Source organism: Cuculus canorus, chromosome 3, assembly GCF_017976375.1.
Source record: "Cuculus canorus isolate bCucCan1 chromosome 3, bCucCan1.pri, whole genome shotgun sequence".
NCBI classification, from domain to species: Eukaryota; Metazoa; Chordata; class Aves; order Cuculiformes; family Cuculidae; genus Cuculus; species Cuculus canorus.
The window spans coordinates 47,135,297-47,153,879 of NC_071403.1; the positions used below are offsets into that span (position 1 = coordinate 47,135,297).

The 18,583-nt window shown below is 38.2% G+C and overlaps 1 protein-coding gene across 3 annotated transcripts; it reads left to right on the top strand.

Annotated features, from left to right (window-relative positions):
* Positions 1 to 34: 34 nt before the first annotated feature.
* Positions 35 to 18,454, top strand: PEX3 (peroxisomal biogenesis factor 3). 3 transcript variants are annotated; one of them, XM_054061669.1, is made up of 13 exons: positions 43 to 168; positions 2,216 to 2,530; positions 5,629 to 5,760; positions 7,156 to 7,237; positions 10,812 to 10,855; positions 12,014 to 12,138; positions 13,466 to 13,532; positions 13,636 to 13,690; positions 13,924 to 14,080; positions 15,018 to 15,088; positions 15,920 to 16,042; positions 17,169 to 17,265; positions 17,660 to 18,454. In XM_054061669.1, the coding sequence occupies exons 2-13, from the start codon at positions 2,524 to 2,526 to the stop codon at positions 17,741 to 17,743; spliced, it is 1,044 nt and encodes a 347-aa protein (XP_053917644.1). In that variant the 5' UTR covers positions 43 to 168; positions 2,216 to 2,523; the 3' UTR covers positions 17,744 to 18,454. The 3 variants fall into 3 exon arrangements, with proteins under 3 accessions (XP_053917643.1, XP_053917644.1, XP_053917645.1); XM_054061670.1 differs by lacking the exon at positions 43 to 168 and adding an exon at positions 1,081 to 1,187; XM_054061668.1 differs by lacking the exon at positions 2,216 to 2,530 and having other exon boundaries at positions 35 to 168.
* The last annotated feature ends 129 nt before the right edge of the window (positions 18,455 to 18,583 follow it).

The following is an 18,583-nucleotide window of genomic DNA, read 5'->3' on the forward strand; positions in this document are numbered from 1 at the left end:
CGGGGCGCGGGCAATGTTTCCGGTGGGGCGGGGCCGCTGCCACCGCCCCTTCCGGCGGCGCGGGGAGGAAGGGGCGGCTGGGCTGTTCGCGCAGGATGCTCCGGTCCCTCTGGAGCTTCCTCAAGCGGCACAAGAAGAAATGCCTCGCACTCGGAACCTTCCTGGGCGGTGAGTGCCCGGCAGCCGGGGCGGGAGGGGCCGAGGCCTCCCTGGTGCCGCTCAGGAGCTCCCGGGCTCTGCCGGGGGGGCAAGACCGGTGCCGGCCGCTGGCTTGACGAGTGCCGCGGGCCCTTCGTGGCCTGGCGCGGCCCCTCCGCCCGGCCGGTGGCACAGGACGCTCCCGCAGCCCGCGGCTGGGAGAGCTGAGGCGGCGCCGGGGCCAGGGGGGCTCCTAGGAAGGAAAATCTGCGCGTCGTCCTGTAAGTTGTGAAAGACGGTGGTTCAAGTTGACCGGGGCTCCTTGTGGCAGGATTGTGTGTTGGTTTGAAGAAACGTTTAATCGCGCAAAGCGCCGGCGATGTTTGTGCTATTATTTTTAGGACAGACCGTGAAAGGCTGCATTTTTCAAAGTGACTTGTGCGTTAAGGTGAATCGTCTGATGTAAACCAACACTAGACCCAGAACTTGACCGAAGAGGAGGATTTACATTAATTATTCGTAGACTCATAGAATAGCTAGGGTTGGAAAGGACCTTAGAAATCATCTAGTTCTATGCCCCCTGCAATGGGCAGGGACATCCCACTAGACCAGGCTGCTCGAGGCCCCATCCAACCTGGCCTTGAACACTTCCAGGGATGGGGCATCCACAGCTTCCCTGGGCAACCTGTGCCAATGTCACCACTCTCATGGTGAAGAAATTTCTCCTATGTCAAGCCTAAATCTGCCCCTCTCCAGTTTATAGCCATTGCTCCTCGTCCTATCACTACAATCCTGTGTAAACAGTCCTTCGCCAACTTTCTTGTAGGCCCCTTTCAGGTACTGAAAGTTTGCTTCAAGCCATTCCTTCTCCCTTAAGGTTCTTTTGTTTAACTTGTCGGGTGGTTGCAGTCTGGTAAACTTCTTTCTTTGCAATTATTACAGGGTTATCATTAGTTGGAATTGGACTTAAAAGAACGCCTTGGTTCTATCTCTCTGTTTAAGAATAAAGTGCATATCTGTGCAGCTGGAGATTAGATACCCCTGAAAAGGTACAGCCATGTCTTTGCATGCTTGGTCATCAGCTCTACTTGTATCTTATTCAGATGAGGGAACTAAATGTTACAAAGTTACTAAGGAAAGTTTGTGTTTGTATATACCCACTGTAACTTACCTGAGTGGTGAGGGCTACTGAGGTTTTGCTGTAGGTTTTGTCTTGTAGTCAGGTGAGGTCTTTTGAGAGAGTGAATTGTAAAAACTTATGACTTGTCTTGGTTGGTATGTCCTCTGCATCCTTTCAGCCTGAATTTCTTCTACAGTTTTCCAGACTTCCTGTTAGCGTATGACAATAGGTTAGATGGTGGTTACTGAAGTACTTGTCAGACCACTTTTCCAGTTCTTCCCCTCACCTGCAGGTTTTTTGACTCCGCAATTGCAGCAGAATGTTATGTTTACCGGTTTCTGAGCCACCACACTTAGAGCCCACCATCTTAAGTAAACAGATTTATTTTAATATACCAGTCTGTAACTTGCTGGCTGTTCCCTCTCTCATTCAGCTGTCTTTGTGAGAGTTGTGGGCAGACAAATGGGAAAAGTAATAAAAATGTCAATTGTCCCAGTTTCAGCTAGTAAACATGGATCTATGTCCAAGTGAGAAAGGAGATATTTGTGAGCTTGTGGCTCCTAGCAGTCCTCATAGCCCGAAATCCTGAATTCAACCAGTATGAAGAGCCCTCTGCCAGCCTGCAAATCCTCCAAATATCACTGAATTTGCAGCTTTTCCTTATGGTTGGTTGTTTATGTACAGTTCAATGTCACTTTCACTAAAATGCTACTGACTGGATGAAGTACACTAAAACAAAAAAAGTGACTAAAATGAAGTCACTTAAGGTATGCTCAATCTCAAAAAAAAAAACCCAAGAACACCCTGATCTAGTGGGAGGTGTCCCTGCGCATGGCAGGGGGTTGGAACTAGATTAGTTCCTTCCAGCCCAAACTATTCTATAATTCTATGCATCTCTTATAACAAGTATTTCAACTTCTGACTGAAAATACTGAACTACGCTGTTGTTGCCTGCAGGGTGGATGAAGTACCTGTGTTGTATTTGAGGATTCGCTAGCAAATTATCTGCAACCAGGAGAACATCATTAGCTGCCCCCAGCTGCAACTCGCACCATGGTACTTTAGGGCGTCCTGGAAGATGGAGGGATTTACTGTGGGTTGCTGAGCTACAGTTGTTCAGCAGCTGAATCATGAGTGTTTGAACCATCTACATATGAGTTACGGATCAGACCTTAATATAGCTCCAGCAGCTATGGTAGTGCAACCACCAATAGATTGGAACTCGGAGATCCCCTGCAAACTCCTCTAAAAAATACTGCCTGACAATGAAAAGTAGAATGCAACTTTAACATCGCTGCTTTTATTTGAAATCAGAATATTTGGAAGTGTCTGAATGACTTAAGGAAGGCATCAAAATCTGCTGATTTAATAGCAGAGACTGGAATCTGTATCTTGTGTGTGTGTGTTTGAAGAGCTATAGGTGTGTTTTCTGGGAAGGAGGATATAACAAGGAAAATGGGACATCATGGGGTTTAATGATTTCATCTCTGATCATGTGCCAGTTAATGTGACCATTTGATGGCTGGTTAGATGGTACAAAAGAATCTTTACGTTATTACCGATACAATATTTTATCAATGTTGTGTTTTGAAAGAATTATTGCATTGAAGTCTGAGTCAGTTTGTAGCCTTTCCTCTGTTTACTGAGATTGACAGAAATTAGATTACGCATGACAGTCAGTGATAACATACAAGGAATCAATCTCAACACTGCAACAGATTTTCCTGCATATGAAGATACAAAAGTCGTAAAATAAGAACTCAAATTGAGGGAAAAGCACCTGAAGAAGGTGTAATTTCCCCTCAAACATAAAGCAGGGTTAACATCATCTCAACTTAGCAAAGAACCTGTACAAACCCTTTCTTCATAAGTCTGGGTTTTTGTAGGAAAGTAAACTGCATACTGAAAAGACTTCTGTCTCTTCAAGCAAGCAAAATCTAGTGTTCTAGGGTTAAACCCACTTGAAATATTTAAGTAGAGCAAGAGCTGGCATGTTGTATCTGCAAGGATGTGTTGTTTGCATTTTCATATTGAATAGGTAGATTTACCCTAAAGTGCTTTCTGTCTCAACATTCACTGTTCGAGGCAGATTTCAATGGCTGTTGCAAAATGATTCACTGTTGAAATTATCTTGTTGTAGCAGAAGAGCAAGTTCAGAGTGTGTCTGCAATGTATGGTTCTGATTTCAGTGGTGAATGAGTTATTGCTCAGTTTCACCTGTTGCAACCTTTGGCTTGGAGAAAGAACATTTCAGTTCAGCAGTCTGTCTGCTTAGCAACACAAATTGTTTTGGTTTGTGAGTGAGTACAGAACTGTTAAGTAGGTTTTGGTGGAAATCGTGGTGCAAAGAGAAGTAAGCCTTTATTGTCTTCTTAGTTTGTGTTTATTTCAAAAAAAGTCAGTGGATGCATGACTTGCTTGTACATAAGGGCAAGTCACAACTTATGGAGCTGTCAATGTATCTTTGTCTCACCAGAATTTCTACATAATGACATTCTTAAAATTGAAAGTTTTCCTGTAGCTTTTTTTTTTATTATTATGAGGCAAGTATGTGAATGAGTGTAAAGGTTACATGGGGTTGTAAAGAGGTTTCCTGAAAACTTGATGCCTCCTAGTTGTCTGTCCCACCCTTCTGCTCATCTCTCCATTCCACCTGTGAAAAAAGCAAAGGTTTGAGGGAGAGGTAAGCCATCATTTATGTGATGTGAGAAATATCCTACCTGTTTGAAGCCACTGGCATGAATATGTAAAAGCCTGCAGGTTTTCTAAACTACGTACACTTAGATGGGAAGAGACTGTATAGTGCTACACGTGGAGAGGGCTACACAGACAAATTAGAGCAAATTCATCCCAATTCACTGCTAACAAATTAATCAAGGTGTTGCTTCCATAGGATATGGGTGTTGTAGACCCTTGGTGTTCCGCTGAGGTTGTTGTTTAACGCTGGCCAACAACTAAGCACCACACAGTGTTCAAAACTTATTTGCTAATACTAAAAAAAAGTTATTCTTTCAGTATGTTAGCTGCAAAAAAAACCCCAGCACCAATACTCCGACAGTTTTGTTCTAGATATATATTCTTGGTAGGAATTTAGAGAAAAAGAATCTAATTTTTATTTATGAAGTCTCATTTTGGTTAACTGTTTATAGTGGTAAAATTGCATTTCTGTGTATATTGAACCATAATATTAAAGTTTGCATCTAATGAGGTAACTCTTCCACATGGCAAATGATCGGTCTGCCTAAAGGCTGAAGCAAGAGAGGGTGACTTCCCTGTTTTTATTTCATGAGGCTCTTGGGAAATAAATGGATGTGACTATCGTTGTTCCAAACTGGTCTGGCTTGTAGTTGCTTATTAGGAAACATAATGCCAATATAAATAGCCAGATTTTTTTGCAATCATAGATAATTGAGGTAGAAAGTTGAAAGCTTTTTGAAATACTGGTGATAGTTTGGAGAATATATTGAAAGGTCTTAGTGACCTGAAAAACGTAGTCAAACTCAAAATCTTGGGGAGTTTTTTTGGGGGTGGGGGTGGATTTGGCTTGTAAACATAGCTTTAAAACTTCCAGCATTCAACAACTGTTAAATGCCTCATTCATTCAGACATTAGCTTTGAAATGTGAAAACTGAACTTCGAAGAAAAACTTTTATCTCTGCATTTACAACTTCTGAAAGTGCTGGGTGGAAAAAGAAAATAAAGTCTTGATACTTGGATTTCCTCTGTGTGCCATTATTGACTTGGCAGAGTTAGAATTGACACTCAGTAAAGGAGTTTCAGTACTTAAGGGATTGCTCACTGGTGGACAGAAGATGAGCAACTTGTACAATAGTGTTTTCTGCTTGGGTTTGTTCCCTTACTTCCCCCCCTCCCCCTGTCAGTTTTTGTGTGAGTGAACATGGGAAGAGGTTGAGCACCTAAATAGGTAACAGCTGGTGCCAGTTTTATTTTTAACTTCTACTAAGTTTAGAAAGGTGTCTTCTAAGAAAAATGAAAATTTCACCAATCTCCAGAACTGTGCCTTTTGGTTTTTTATCTGTTCTTTGGTTTCGTTGCTCTACAATTTTTCTCTTCCCTGTGTTTGTTTCAATCTCTCCAGCACTAGTTGTTTGCATTGCATTGGAACCAAAAATGCCTTCTTTGAAAGGCAAGATCTCTCTTCTCAAGAAGCTTTCTTATGCTGGTCCAAGTCATTACCCTTGACATTTTAATTAATTTCAAAAACTTTATTTCTGAGTATTACTTTGTCAATCAGTTTTAAGATACTTAAGACCCATGTATCCCCAAAATTTGGTTTAAAATCAAAGAAAGGGACTGAAGAGGCCATCCTCATTTTTAAAGCAGCTTGTAACATGAAAATCTCTCTGTAGGAGTCTATTTACTGGGAAAATACGGGCAGAAGAAAATCAGAGAAATCCAAGAACGAGAGGCAGCTGAATACATCGCCCAGGCACGGAGGCAGTATCATTTTGAAAGTAATCAGAGGACGTGCAATATGACAGGTAAGTTGAGGAAATAGCTACTGCTCTTGATAGGTGGAATTATTTGAGGATGGAAGAACAACAAGAAATATAGGTGAATTCCAAATCTTAATACTTGTGCATAAATGGAGTAATTTTGCTTAATAAAAACAGAATCTGAAGAACTGAGAATTGTAGAGATTTGTAGGGATCATCCAATCCCTTGGATTGACTATATCCATCTGTAATGCATACAAATGTACATGCAGGTTACAATTGTTTGCCACTTCAAGACCCTTTGTATACTGCCCTAAACTGCATGGAGTGTTGAGGTGTGAAACAGTGCCCAGATTCAAACAGTAGTGAATTTACAGCAGGATTTTATTTGCTATAGTATGTTGTTAGTAAGCTACACGGAGAGCTTGGTGGGTAATTTTTATTTACAAATAAGTAGTACATCAGCCTGTTAGTTCCCTACATTTTAGCAGTTGAAGGTACCCAACTGGCTGGGAAGCAAGAAGTGGCGGTGTTTGTGTTACAGCATTGGTCTTCGGACTTTTTGCAGAGGAGATGGTACGATAGAATTTAACAAAGTCCTTGTCATTCATGTAAATACGGGCCATTCAAAACTATTTCTATAAAACAAATTGGGCAGCATTTTCTTACCCTGTTAAAATTTGTAATGGCTTCTTGGGTGGCTGCAAATGCTTTCTGTGCACTGCAAATGCTTTCTGTGCACTGTGTTTACCCTGACATGAAATATTCTGTTATTTCATTTTCACCTTTTCCATTTTGTTGTGCTGGGATTGATTTTGCTGCAAGGACTGTTTTTCTTTGCCCTTCATTATACAAAGTAGCTTCTATCTGGCAGCATGCATTCTTGTCAAGGTTTTTCATGCTTTGTTCTTAGCGTTTCCTATGTTTTATGCATGCTTGTTTTCCATTTCCTGTTCCCATCATATAACAGCAGATTGGACACTGAATATTCCAAAAGTAAAGGATTTTTTCCTACCAGCCTTCTTTTGTTTAAAGCATGCCTTTCTCTTGTTTTCTTGTTGGCAAAAAGACAAACCTCAGATCTTTGCATTTCTCCAAATGAGAAAACAGTGTAGATTTTCACCAGATTTTCGTAGGGGAGTTAAAGGCACGTACATGCAGATATGAAGCAGATATGCAGGATGTGAGAACACATCTGCAGCTAGAGCCTACAAAGACATGTAGTCATGTAAGGGTGGCATTGTGCCCAGGCTTCTGAGGGGAAGCAGATGATGGCACTTCTGAGTACCCACAGGATTTTCTACTTTTTTTTGTCCTCCCAGCTTTGCCTGTTGAGCAACGGGCTTTGCATTGTATAACAGCTATTGAGTGAGAGCTTGGGATAGGTTTATGATGGTTTTTTTTCATATTGACAGACTTTTCTTTTCCTTTCAACAACAGTGTTGTCAATGCTTCCAACATTGAGAGATGCCTTAATGCATCAACTAAATTCTGAGAGCCTCACATCCCTTCTTAAAAATAGGTAAGACCGTTTTGCTAACTATGTTGAAGATCACTTGTTTTGATCACAAGATAAGTTGTGGCTCTTTTTCAAGTTATCTCTTCATAATATAGAGACCATAGAGAATTCTAATTCTGTGTCCCATTGAGTCACTATGTATTTTGAAATCACTATGTAAATATTTTGTGATATGTTAGATGTATTTTGATAGATGTGGCTGGCGTTTTCCAAACATTACATGAAATAGTATTCCTTTAAGATGCTGGACCGAGAGCTGGTTTTTGTTGAAGTGCTTGCAAGATAGATGATGTAATTACAGGATCTAGTACTTTCTTAAACAGGACAGGGTATCTTGACTGAGATGTTGATGTTGTGTTTGTAAAATTATTTGTCATCTTATCAAAGTCAGATGTGAATGGTAGTGGAAAATATCCCAGATGAGATTGCGAATGGATGTAAGCTGTGAGAAGTAATTTTTTTCCCCTTTTTTGAAGTAGAACAAATAGGGACATGTCATACATTAAGAGGGATGTTTCCTTGTCAGAAAACACCTTTGGTTGTCTTGTAACTGCAGGAAGAAGTAGCATATTTTTAAATACATAAAGTGCATAATAACATACCTTAAAGGAAAGTAAGCTGCTTGGCATCTGGCACAGAGTAAAATTGTTATGGAGACAGTTAACACAGATTTTCTGACTCACTCTAGAATGCCTTTCTAGTTTACCACCCACAAGCTTATTTATATGGCTATAATTTCAGCTGTCCAGCATTTAATAGATTACCTATCCAGTCACTGTCTTTTTTTCACGTAAAAATCCTCCCATCATAAGGCAACAGAATGTGCTACTTAAAGTGGGAGTTATACGCTGAATGATGTGTTTATAACAGATTATTTGAGAATTTGCAACAGTAATTGAATATTATGTACCCCAAGCAACAAGAAAGTAGGAGAAGTTACTTTTAGTGGAATATTCTATATACTTTGTCATAATAATATTTTTACTCAATGAAAAATTAATCTGAATGAATAAGTGATCTTGTGGATCACCAGATTTGTCTGCTGGACTCTACAGCAACGTAGCCTAAAAAGGCCTGTCATGCTTTGCTCAGTGGTGAAGTCACATAATGCCTTACTTCGTTCTCTGTAGCGTGTGTTCTTTTCTCAAAACGTGTCTGTTGTTTCTAACTTGTGTGACTAGCTGGAACAGTTTATGGGGACAGTGATGTGCCTCTGAATTCCAGTAATCCCAGTTAAAATAGAGACGAAAATTTTGATGTTATTGCTACACGTTTCTGAAAAAAAATATTTTCCTAAATGCTGGGTACATGCAATATCCTGTAAGCTTGGATGTCCCTCTACAGTGTAACTTACAGTGGAGTTTCTGTCTTAATGTTTTTGCCTTATGCTGAGAAAGTTTTAACTAGATGTGCTTGAACTTCTTGAATGGAAAAGGTACACAAGGGGTTGGGAAGACACAGATCATGAATTAGGTCATCAGAGCTCATTCCACTTTGAAGTGAGTCTTTTGGTGAAGCTCTGCGTTCTTGTACTGCACATGGAGGTATAGGTTTGTTTTCTTTCCACTTCGATTTGAGTAGGCAGCTTGACCTTTGAGTGCCATTGTTGTTGAATAAACAAAATAATAGATTTGGAGACTTACCTTTCCTAAGAACCCTGCAGATGTATTCTGTTCCTCGCATAGTCTATGTTTTGACTTAATGTGTTATGGATCTATGTTATCCTATCTTACAGGTGATGTTATGACTTTGGTACTCCTTTAAATTAAAATCTGTTTCCTTAAATTCAAAGCCTTTTTACATTGTCTTAGTACTTTGGGGAGGGGCAGTGGTAGATTGAAGACTTCAGCCAGCTTACACCCTCAGTGTTCCAGAGAAACTTTTAAGGAGGAAGCAGCACACAAGACTGTAGGTGTTCTTGCTGTGTCAGTCCTGCTCTTTTCAAAGCTGTGTGATTGAGATGAGGAGGAATACCTGCTGCTGTAGCCTTGCAGATGTTCCATATCTCCCACTAATTCAGCACTTAGCTTTATTCCAGACCTCTGGGTTTTTTTGTTTGCATTTCTTTTTGCTTCTGTAAGCAGGCAATGGTTTTCCAAATAAATAATAATGAAATAAAAGTTGAGTTTTGAGTAGCAGCTGAGTCTTAGTAAATTATAGCAGATTATGACTGAAAAATCCATTTCCACTGTTAGGCTTAATACTTGCAGACTTAAACTGTTACGTGGCTCTTGCCTTGAGTTGTCAGGAGAAACTTTTTGTAAATGGGAGCTCTATTGTATATGGTAGCTCAAAATGTTTTGACATAATAGGTACAAATGTAGTTGGCTGATGTTGATGTCTTGGCTTCTCTTTCTGTCTTCAGTTGGCATGGAGAACTTACCACTCATAAGTAACAAATATGGGTTTGAGTCCTATTGTGTGTTTTCTCTACGAAAGTATCATTGTGTCTTTTTAACACTTTCCTTTGGTTTACTTTAGAATAGCTTTTAAAAATGTTGATTTAGTTTGCAAAAAGAAATGCATAAACTGGTTTTGTATGTGCCATGGATCCTTTTATCTCTTGCAACTATCCTTTCTTTAATCTGTCTCTGTACCTTTTGGAGTTGTAGACTTAGTAGTTTATTATATCAGTTAATTCACATTATTTGATTGCAGTAGGCTTAAAATTTGACTGTTGTATCACTTACATAAGTAAAATCTAAGGCAAAGTGCATGTGTTGTGCCTATAAATAGAAATTATTTCAGGTAAAAAGTGTATTTTTTTTTTATAAACTAGATTATTGTAAAGGCTAGGCTAATCTGAGCTACCTGCCCGAGATATTTAACAGTTAATTCTGATCCTAATAAATTATCAAATGTTTCTCTTGAGTGACTTTCACGAATTTTTTCTTCCACAATAGATATACAGTAGCAGTGTACATCAGGTTGTTCAGGTGTATCTGGGCAATTTGCTCTTTTGACTTCAGAATATATAAAATTTTAGGAATTGGTCAGGTCAAAAAGGTAAATGGACTTCAACTAAAGAAGAAAGGTCAACTTGGATTTGTGTGGATGGTGCAAGACTTCTTTTCCACAGATGTTCTCTTCATTTCTGGGTGATTAAATCTGAACTTGAAAACCAGGTTAGCCAATGATAAATCTTGCCAGAAAGTAGGATAGAGAAGTTCTGATCCTGTGCTTATTGTGCACAGGTGGATACAGGGAGCCCTACTGAACAGAGGCCTACATTAAATATATGCAGGATCAGGGCCTCCAAAAGACCGCTCAGTGTCATCAGTGGGCTTTTTCTGACTGCTTAGCATAGTAACACAAAATTGATAATATATGTGTGTACTTGACATCACTAAATACTACATTTGTGCATTAAAGTTTAAATATCTTTTCTGTGCCTTCATAGCTTATCGCTTTTATACTGCTTTCCTGAATGAGGCAAATCAATGTAGACATGAATGTGCTTGAATAACTACAGTGCCTGTATGAGCTTGCCATAGAGCATAGCTGTTTCATTTAACATATTTATTAACTGCCAATGAAAATATAATTTTCAATGTTTATTTCCATTTGTTTTTTACAGGCCAGCAAACAAGTTAGAAATATGGGAGGATCTAAAGATAATAAGTAAGTGGAAAAGAAAGATTCCATCTGCATATTTAGCATCAATATAAAATGCCTTTCACACCCTTTAAAATGCACACTTTACACTGGGCTGTTTTTTCAGTAGCTAGGAGGATGGTGTAACACACAATGTGGTGAACCTCATCCCTGCCCAAAAGCTCCTTGTAAAAGAATGTTTTGTAACCCTGGGGGAAGTTAGAAGCTCAGAGACAAAGATGAAAAATTGTATTGTCCTTCATGTTATGCTGACTCAAGAAAACTCTATGAGAACTTTCTGTGCCATCACAGAAAAATTAAGACTAGTTTTTCAGAAAGTTCTATGCTGAACCTAAAAGGAAACATACATCAGAAATATAGGCCAGCCCTTCCATGGTCAGCAACTTCCTCTTTTCAGGCCTGATAGACCCACCACAGCAGTGGTTATGAACCCTTTTGTTCATCTTATTGTTTATTGGCTGATACTAGCAGTGGAAGGGTAGGAAGAACAGTGAAGTTGGGTGATGATGTAGTGAATACTACTGACTTTTTTTCTTTTTTACTGCTTTTGATTCCTTAGTACCATTTTTTTTCTCCTTTTCACAACACCTTTACAGATCCTCCTTCTGATCCAGCTGATCCTGTGTCTTTGCTACTCAGCATTCATCCATATTTATTTATGTTGCTATTTCTAAACATCCTCTGTTGCTGAGTGGCTGGTAGCCGACCCTTATTAAAGTTTATTTCTTTAGATATTAGCTGCTCCTGCCATTGCTAACTTTTTTACCCAAGCTGCTGTTATGTCCTCTGTGTCTTAATAGCATGACGAGGGCTAACATACTGTGTGTTTTTTATGGTCTAATGAAAAAAGATTATTTGATACTACATCCTTTTTCCTTCTGGAGCAACTTGTATAGTTTGGGTTTTTTTTCCCCAAATAACTAGTGTAATGTGCAAAATAATATTAATATAGAACTTGAAATGGGACACTTCAGATGTAGCTCCAGCACGCATTAGACTCATGACTGTTTTGTTTATGTATTGTGAAAATATGTCACGGCAACCAAGAAGAGAAATGTGACTGTACTTAAAAATCAAAACTTTTTGAGTCTTGGAGAGCACTCTTGCTCCTTGGCTCACACTTATTTCTTTGAGTTTGAAGTTATTTTGTTGCCTCTTTTCAAGGTTTCACAAGAAGCATTGTAGCTGTATATAGTACCTGTATGTTAGTGGTTCTTCTGCGAGTCCAGTTAAATATTATTGGCGGTTACATATACCTGGATAATGCTGCACTCGGCAAAAATGGCACAGTAAGTTTCTTGGTTTGCTTCAAAGGTAGAATTTCCACTTTCTTGGAAGCAATGGGATTATTTAGTGAGATATAAAAAGGGCATAGCTTAGGAGTATTAGAATGAAAGCAAGAGTTTGTAAACGAGTGGGAGATACGGAAGTGTTACTGGAAGTAGCGTATGTTGGTGTGTTTTAATAGCCTCTAAATTCAGATGATTTGGTGTTACTGTTGCTTAACAAAGTACTGCCATTATTGAAGGATACAGTTTGTCTGCATCTGTATTCCTTAAAGTCGCTTCATATTGAAACACCAATGTAAAGTAATTTCTTTTTTTTTTCTTTTTTTGTGGTGCAATAAACTGTGTGAATGATCCCAGATACATATGCAAATGTATATAAATTCTTAGGTTTTCCTAGCACATATATTAATTTCCCCAGTTAAATTTTCCTAGGATTAAAGAAAAATGCTGTCTTTGAAATCTAACTCCACAAGGCTATCTACCATAAATGTCTGTTGGTGGGGCCAAGCAAAGTAGAAGACTTGGGTTTTTTTCTTTTTGTCGTATATCTATCACCACTCAATAAAAGCAGATCAAAAGTAAGCAAGTACCCATTGTACGGAGTATGATCTGCAAATAGTTGGACAGCTGATCTAAAAATAATGGAGACAAACTTTGATTAGTTGTCAAATGCCCCTCTGTGATAGGTCCTGCTGAGAGTCAAGGAACAGCATGTCAAGGCAGGTCTGAGAAAAGCTTTCATTAGGGACGCCAGGGTTGACAGAGGTCACTCTTCATTTTGTAAAATATGAAAAAGCTTTTTTAAAAGGGCAAAATGAGTTTGGACTAGAGATGTTTCCTTTCTGTTATTTTTCCAATAGAGAATTGGGTTGACAGGGCCAAGTCTGTGGCACTCTGCTGGAGCAAACTGGGAGCATGTCTCAGTTCCTGAAAGCTTCTTTTCTGACAGATAGACTTTAGTTAGGGTTGAGCATAAGTATCCTAAGTTTACTTTTTCGGGTGATGGAGGGTCTCGTTTCATCCGCAGTGCAGTTTAAGAGACTTTCCTATGTATGAATAAAAAATAAAAGAATTTTTTTCTGTCCCACTGAAGATGGAAGTGAGATCTGTATTGTACTGAATGCCGGAGGACTTATTGAAAGGTCTATGGTTTGATGGCAGGAATGGAGCCAGAAGCTCCAGAGCTGCATGAGAATGAGGGAATCTCCCTGCAGCGGATGTTTATAAAGATGAAGGAAATTGGGTGCAACTGGTTTGAAATTATTTTGCATTGTGCTCTACTGTTGACATGTCATAGAACTCTTGTGTGTTTTCTTTTTTCCCGTAGACACCACTAGCTCCCCCTGAAGTTCAGCAGCAATATTTATCAAGTATTCAGCACCTTTTAGGAGATGGTATGGCGCTTATTATGAGCTACTAACTACACTTGTAACATTCTACTTTTTTTCTAGACTTAAGCAAATCCTTAGAATAATTTTGACAATTTCTTCCTCCTAGGACTGACAGAGTTAATAACTATTGTTAAACAAGCTGTACATAAAGTTTTTGGCAGGTAAGAGTCTTATGTTTCTCTGGTTTGCTTTTGAGTTTCATTGTGATGACTGTTCCCAAAACAATACATTTTATTAGAATTTAAAAAAGGAAAGTGTACCGACTTTTTCCAAACCAACTTTTTATTATAGCAGACTATGTCTAGATCATGTAACTTGTGAAAATGTTATCTGTAGGAGAGCAAAGCATCATTATTTTTTTTGGAATCAACACTATGGTGTTTTTCCTTTCCAGCATTTCCCTTAAGCACACCCTGTCTCTTCTGGAGTTGGAAGAGAAACTTAAAGATATCAGGAAAGTAGTGGAACATAAAGATTCAGATCAAATTGCATCTTGCTCTCCGTTATGTCATTATCTGATGCCAGATGAAGAAAACCCCTTAGCTGCCCAGGTACTTGTTCAAATTTTTCATCTACCCTTTTCATTCTGCATTTTTTGTTTGTTTATTTTGGGGAGGGAAGAGTGCTTAACAGTCCTCTAGTTGTACCATGGTATCTCTGTCTTTAATAAATGGCTATGCTTCTTCCTTCATAACTCAAGTGTCCTTATCTCTTTAATCTTGGCAAAGTGAAGTTGTACTTTTTTCAGATTTGAAAACAAGTGTCATCCTCAGAATGTTAGCTTTGAGCTCAGAAACACAGCCCAATTACTGCTTTTAGCCTGTTGATTTATGCTGTAACACAGTGCAGCTTAACTCAGTCTTAAGCTAAATTGTATTACTTTGCACTTGTGTACTAGCAAACAGCTGTAGCTGTTTGGTTTTTAGCATCTTGGCTGATGCACAAGAAAGTGATAGTGTGCTGGGGTCCTTTGTTGTTCTGGGCTGGAAGATGAACAGGAGTCAAGAGAAAGGGCTATCTAATCTCAGTTGTAATGTTAAATAATTTCCTAAATTTTCTAAAGGCGTTTGTCTCCATCCGCACCACAGGTTGGAGAAAATTCATTCTTGACTTGATATGACTGGTATAAAGAAGAAACTTAGGCTTCAGCATGTGATTATGCGCACTTATTCCTTTAACTTAAGCTGGTATGCAGGATTTATTGCAGTTTTGGAGGTCAGAAGTGAAAAAAAAACGCTTTTCTCAATTAGTCTGGTATTTCCTGCTAATACTGCTTTTAGAAAAAAAAGCAAACAAAAAACAAACTACAGTGAATATTTAAAAGGAAAAGTAGAAAACAAATTATAAAGAATCCAATTTACAGCAATAAATAAACAGATTTGACTTATACATCTTGACTTAATTCTATGCTACAAAATTCTTCTATTTCTACACTTATGATTGCCAATGGATTTCTTACTAAATAGTGTCTATCTTTGCCTTTTCTAGGCCTGTGGACTCACAGAAAGAGACATTGCTACAATTAAATTACTTAATGAAACTAGAGATATGCTAGAAAGGTATAGAGAAATATTCTGTATTCATGTTAAACTCCTGCTCACGTTTATCATTTATGCAAGACAATTACTTCCATATAAAGAGCTGTCAACTTTGATTTGCCAAATGTGACTGCTCTGCTGCATTGAATTTTTATATTCACTAATTGTAGGCTGGGATTTTTAAAACTGAGTGCTCTGAAACTCATTTATTAGAAATAGTTCTGCCTTAACAAGATGTCCAGGATGCCCTTCCCAGTCAGTCCCCTTTATCTCTTCCTCACCTTTTCTGTAGTTATGCAGGAACAGCGGAATACTTCTCTTCTGCTAAAGCAGGGTAAATTGAGAGTAACTTTATTAGATTTACAGGCTTTGATAAAAAGAACACCAGTTCTGACTTACTAGAGTTTATTTTTAATGCATGATTTTGAAAGCGGTTGTATTTGTCCTTCTACCAGAGAGCTACTGAAGTGAGGCTTCTATAATAAACTTTGAGTAGGAGAAAATTGAGCCAAATGCCAAACTCTTCTTATAATTTAGCTGCTAGAGATCTGGGGCATTCTGAGCATAAGTCCCTTCTGTATTATTACTTAGTAAGAAATGGAGAAGTGAGAAGTGCTTTAGCTTTATCTGGTTTCTGGTAAGCTTAGGGTAGAGTGTATGTTGTTGATTGGTTTGCTGTGGAGGTATTGGGGAGCTGGTCTTTCCCGAGGTGGCTATACTAATGGCCTTTTGTCTGCATCATACAGCATCTTTATGGGAGGGACAACAGTAGTATTGAATGCTTGCAGCATTTTCTAGTTGGAAAAAATAAATCCTAGGAATCAAACTCTTTTTTTTTTTTCTTTACCCCAGTCCAGACTTCAGTACAGTTTTGAGCACATGCTTAAATAGAGGATTCAGTCGACTGCTGGACAATATGGCAGAGTTTTTTAGACCTACTGAACAGGACCTCTCTCAGAATGGCTCTGTAAATAGGTAAATATTTTCTTTTGTTATCGCTCTCATGTGAATAATGCTTTGGGTTCATAGTGAATTCCAAAAAAGGCTACTGATTTCCCAGCTTACTTGAAGTTCTTATGCTGGAAAAGGCTGTTTCTTGCTTTTCAATAAACACTGACTTCACCCATCAAATTGCTAGAATTCACTTGAGGTATCTTTGCCACCATTACTTGCAGATCTAAAACCAGAAAGCAGAAGACCTATACTTTGCACTTTTTGCCAAGGCTGCCAAGCAGCCTTTCTAGCTAAGGAGGATTTACCCGACAGGTGGCGACTACTGGAAGATGTACTGTAGTACCTCCCCTGTGAGGAAGACAGTGTTCCCTACAATTAGCAGATAAGCTCTGTATGCCCCAGACTCTGACTTTCAGTTGCTGTAGTGCTCAAGGAAGGTGGGCATTACCATGACTCTCCAAACACATGTAGCCAGCGCACCCACAGAGCTTTAGGTTCTTTGCTGGTATGCTGAAAAAAAATACTTGCATTCAAAATCTTCTGCCTCTCAAAATATTAAAAAATATTCAAAGTATTCAGAAATAGTCTTCATTCTGAAATTTGCTTGGGTTTTGAAGAGTGCAGTGAAAGTGTTACAAATCCAAAAGCTGAGTTCAAATCCTTGAAATGCTATTTCTAAAATATTAAAATTAAAACCTTGAATAGTAACCGGTTTTGTGTGTGTTTATTTTAATAACTGATGGCTCTCAAAGAGTATGTATTTAAATAAAACCAAAATCACTTAAAATATCCCAAAGGCTGTAGTTTGGCTGTCTGTCCTAAGCATGGTTTAGAGATTGATATGGTGTGAGATCATAAACTGGCAATTCTGTTTACCTATACAGACATGTCAAGATTCTGGCTAAGCCATGTTTCTCTTGCATGAGAACCAAGTATGAAGCTGTGTGTAATAGGAATACCAAATGAAATTTGCTTTCTTAATCCTCTTAATTAAAGGCTTGATAGAAACAAACACTTCATCTGTACATTTTAGTTTACAATCTTTTGACTCTTATTTTTGAAACAGTAATTTAGAATTGTAATAATCACAGTTTGGCTTTATTAACGTCATGGCAGGTCTAGGCTAATATTTTTTGTTCTTCTCTAGTCTTTCCAGTGTCAGTCTTCCTTTAGCCAAGATAATTCCAATAATAAATGGACAGATCCATTCAGTCTGCAGTGAAACACCCAGTCACTTTGTTCAGGTAAGAATCTTGCTTATGTAAAATATCCCAAGTAAAATTTTGAAATTAACATCTTATGTTTGATTTTAGTAACACTTCATTCTGTTTAATTTGAGCGGCTTTAAAAAAAAGCAGAAACAATTGGTGTAAGTTAAGCTTTCATAAACTTGTATCTTCCAACAATATGCTGTTTTTCTAGAACCTCCTCCCTCTGCTAACTTGTGCAGAGGCACAAAAATCTCTCTCAATTTCATTCAATTTGCAGTTCTGCCCATAAATCTTCTTGAAGTAAAAAAAAAAATAGAGCTCTGTGGGAATGTCAGGTGCTTTTTCTCCTGATGCATTATGTACTGCAGCAAAACCAGAACATTACAGATGTTTGATTAAGCAAATTTATTCTTTAAATTTCTTCTAGGACCTGTTGATGATGGAACAAGTGAAAGATTTTGCTGCTAATGTTTATGAAGCTTTTAGTACTCCTCAGCAACTAGAGAAATGAACTCTACATTTATAGGAATAGATGGTGTATTTATAATGAATCCTTTGTGACTGCTGATGAGATCTGGGTTAATTTTATAACGGTGTAGGGAGTGGTAGACCAGCAGAAAGAACATTCTGAAAAATGTGGGAGTAAGCCCATATTTATTCTAATAGAATTCTGTTTCAACTACCTATTAAAGATATTCTTGGTGAAAGAATCATTGTATGTAAAGAGTTTTCTATTACAGAAGTGGTGAAGCTCCTTCCATAATTCATGTGATTTTTTTTTTTTTTTTTGCATCTGAAAGGCATGTAGTGGAAGTATTACAGCAAAGTACTAAACCCATTTGTTTGCCTGGGTTGTGCAAGTTCTGGAAAAAACTAATGATAGTGATGTAAATGTAGCACAAAGTAGGAGAATAAAGTAAGACAGCAGCTCCTTCCAAATTTTTCATTTTATAAAGGAAAATTTTTTTTTCCCCCCTTAACTTTACAAATATTTTTCCAAAGAGTCTCTCATTATTCAGAAAGCCTTTGCCAACTGATGCACGTTAAGCTGGGGTGTGCTCTCTGTTACTTAATATTAAAAGAATGTGGATTTTTAGAAGTTCTCTTGTTTATGCTGTTGAAACAGCCACACTGTACACATTAACTTGTAAATATTTTATCTTAATTTGTATTAATTTTGAGCCCAATTGTCTGTATTGTAATAAAATATTTTAATGTAAAATTTGTTCATGTATTAACCTTACTGGCAGGAAAGGCAATACCTTCATTTGGCCCAGCACTTAAAATCTTGACATAGTTGAAAGAATAAGTTTAACTTATATAGTAGCGATTTTGCACTTACTAATATTAC

Bases quoted from the DNA above. Each gene is read 5' to 3' on its own strand.
- PEX3 (XM_054061668.1), top strand. From the start codon at position 96: ATGCTCCGGTCCCTCTGGAGCTTCCTCAAGCGGCACAAGAAGAAATGC. The intron at 5,761-7,155 runs GTAAGTTGAGGA...TTTCAACAACAG, and splicing joins GAGGACGTGCAATATGACAG to TGTTGTCAATGCTTCCAACA. The intron at 10,856-12,013 runs GTAAGTGGAAAA...CCTCTTTTCAAG, and splicing joins GGAGGATCTAAAGATAATAA to GTTTCACAAGAAGCATTGTA.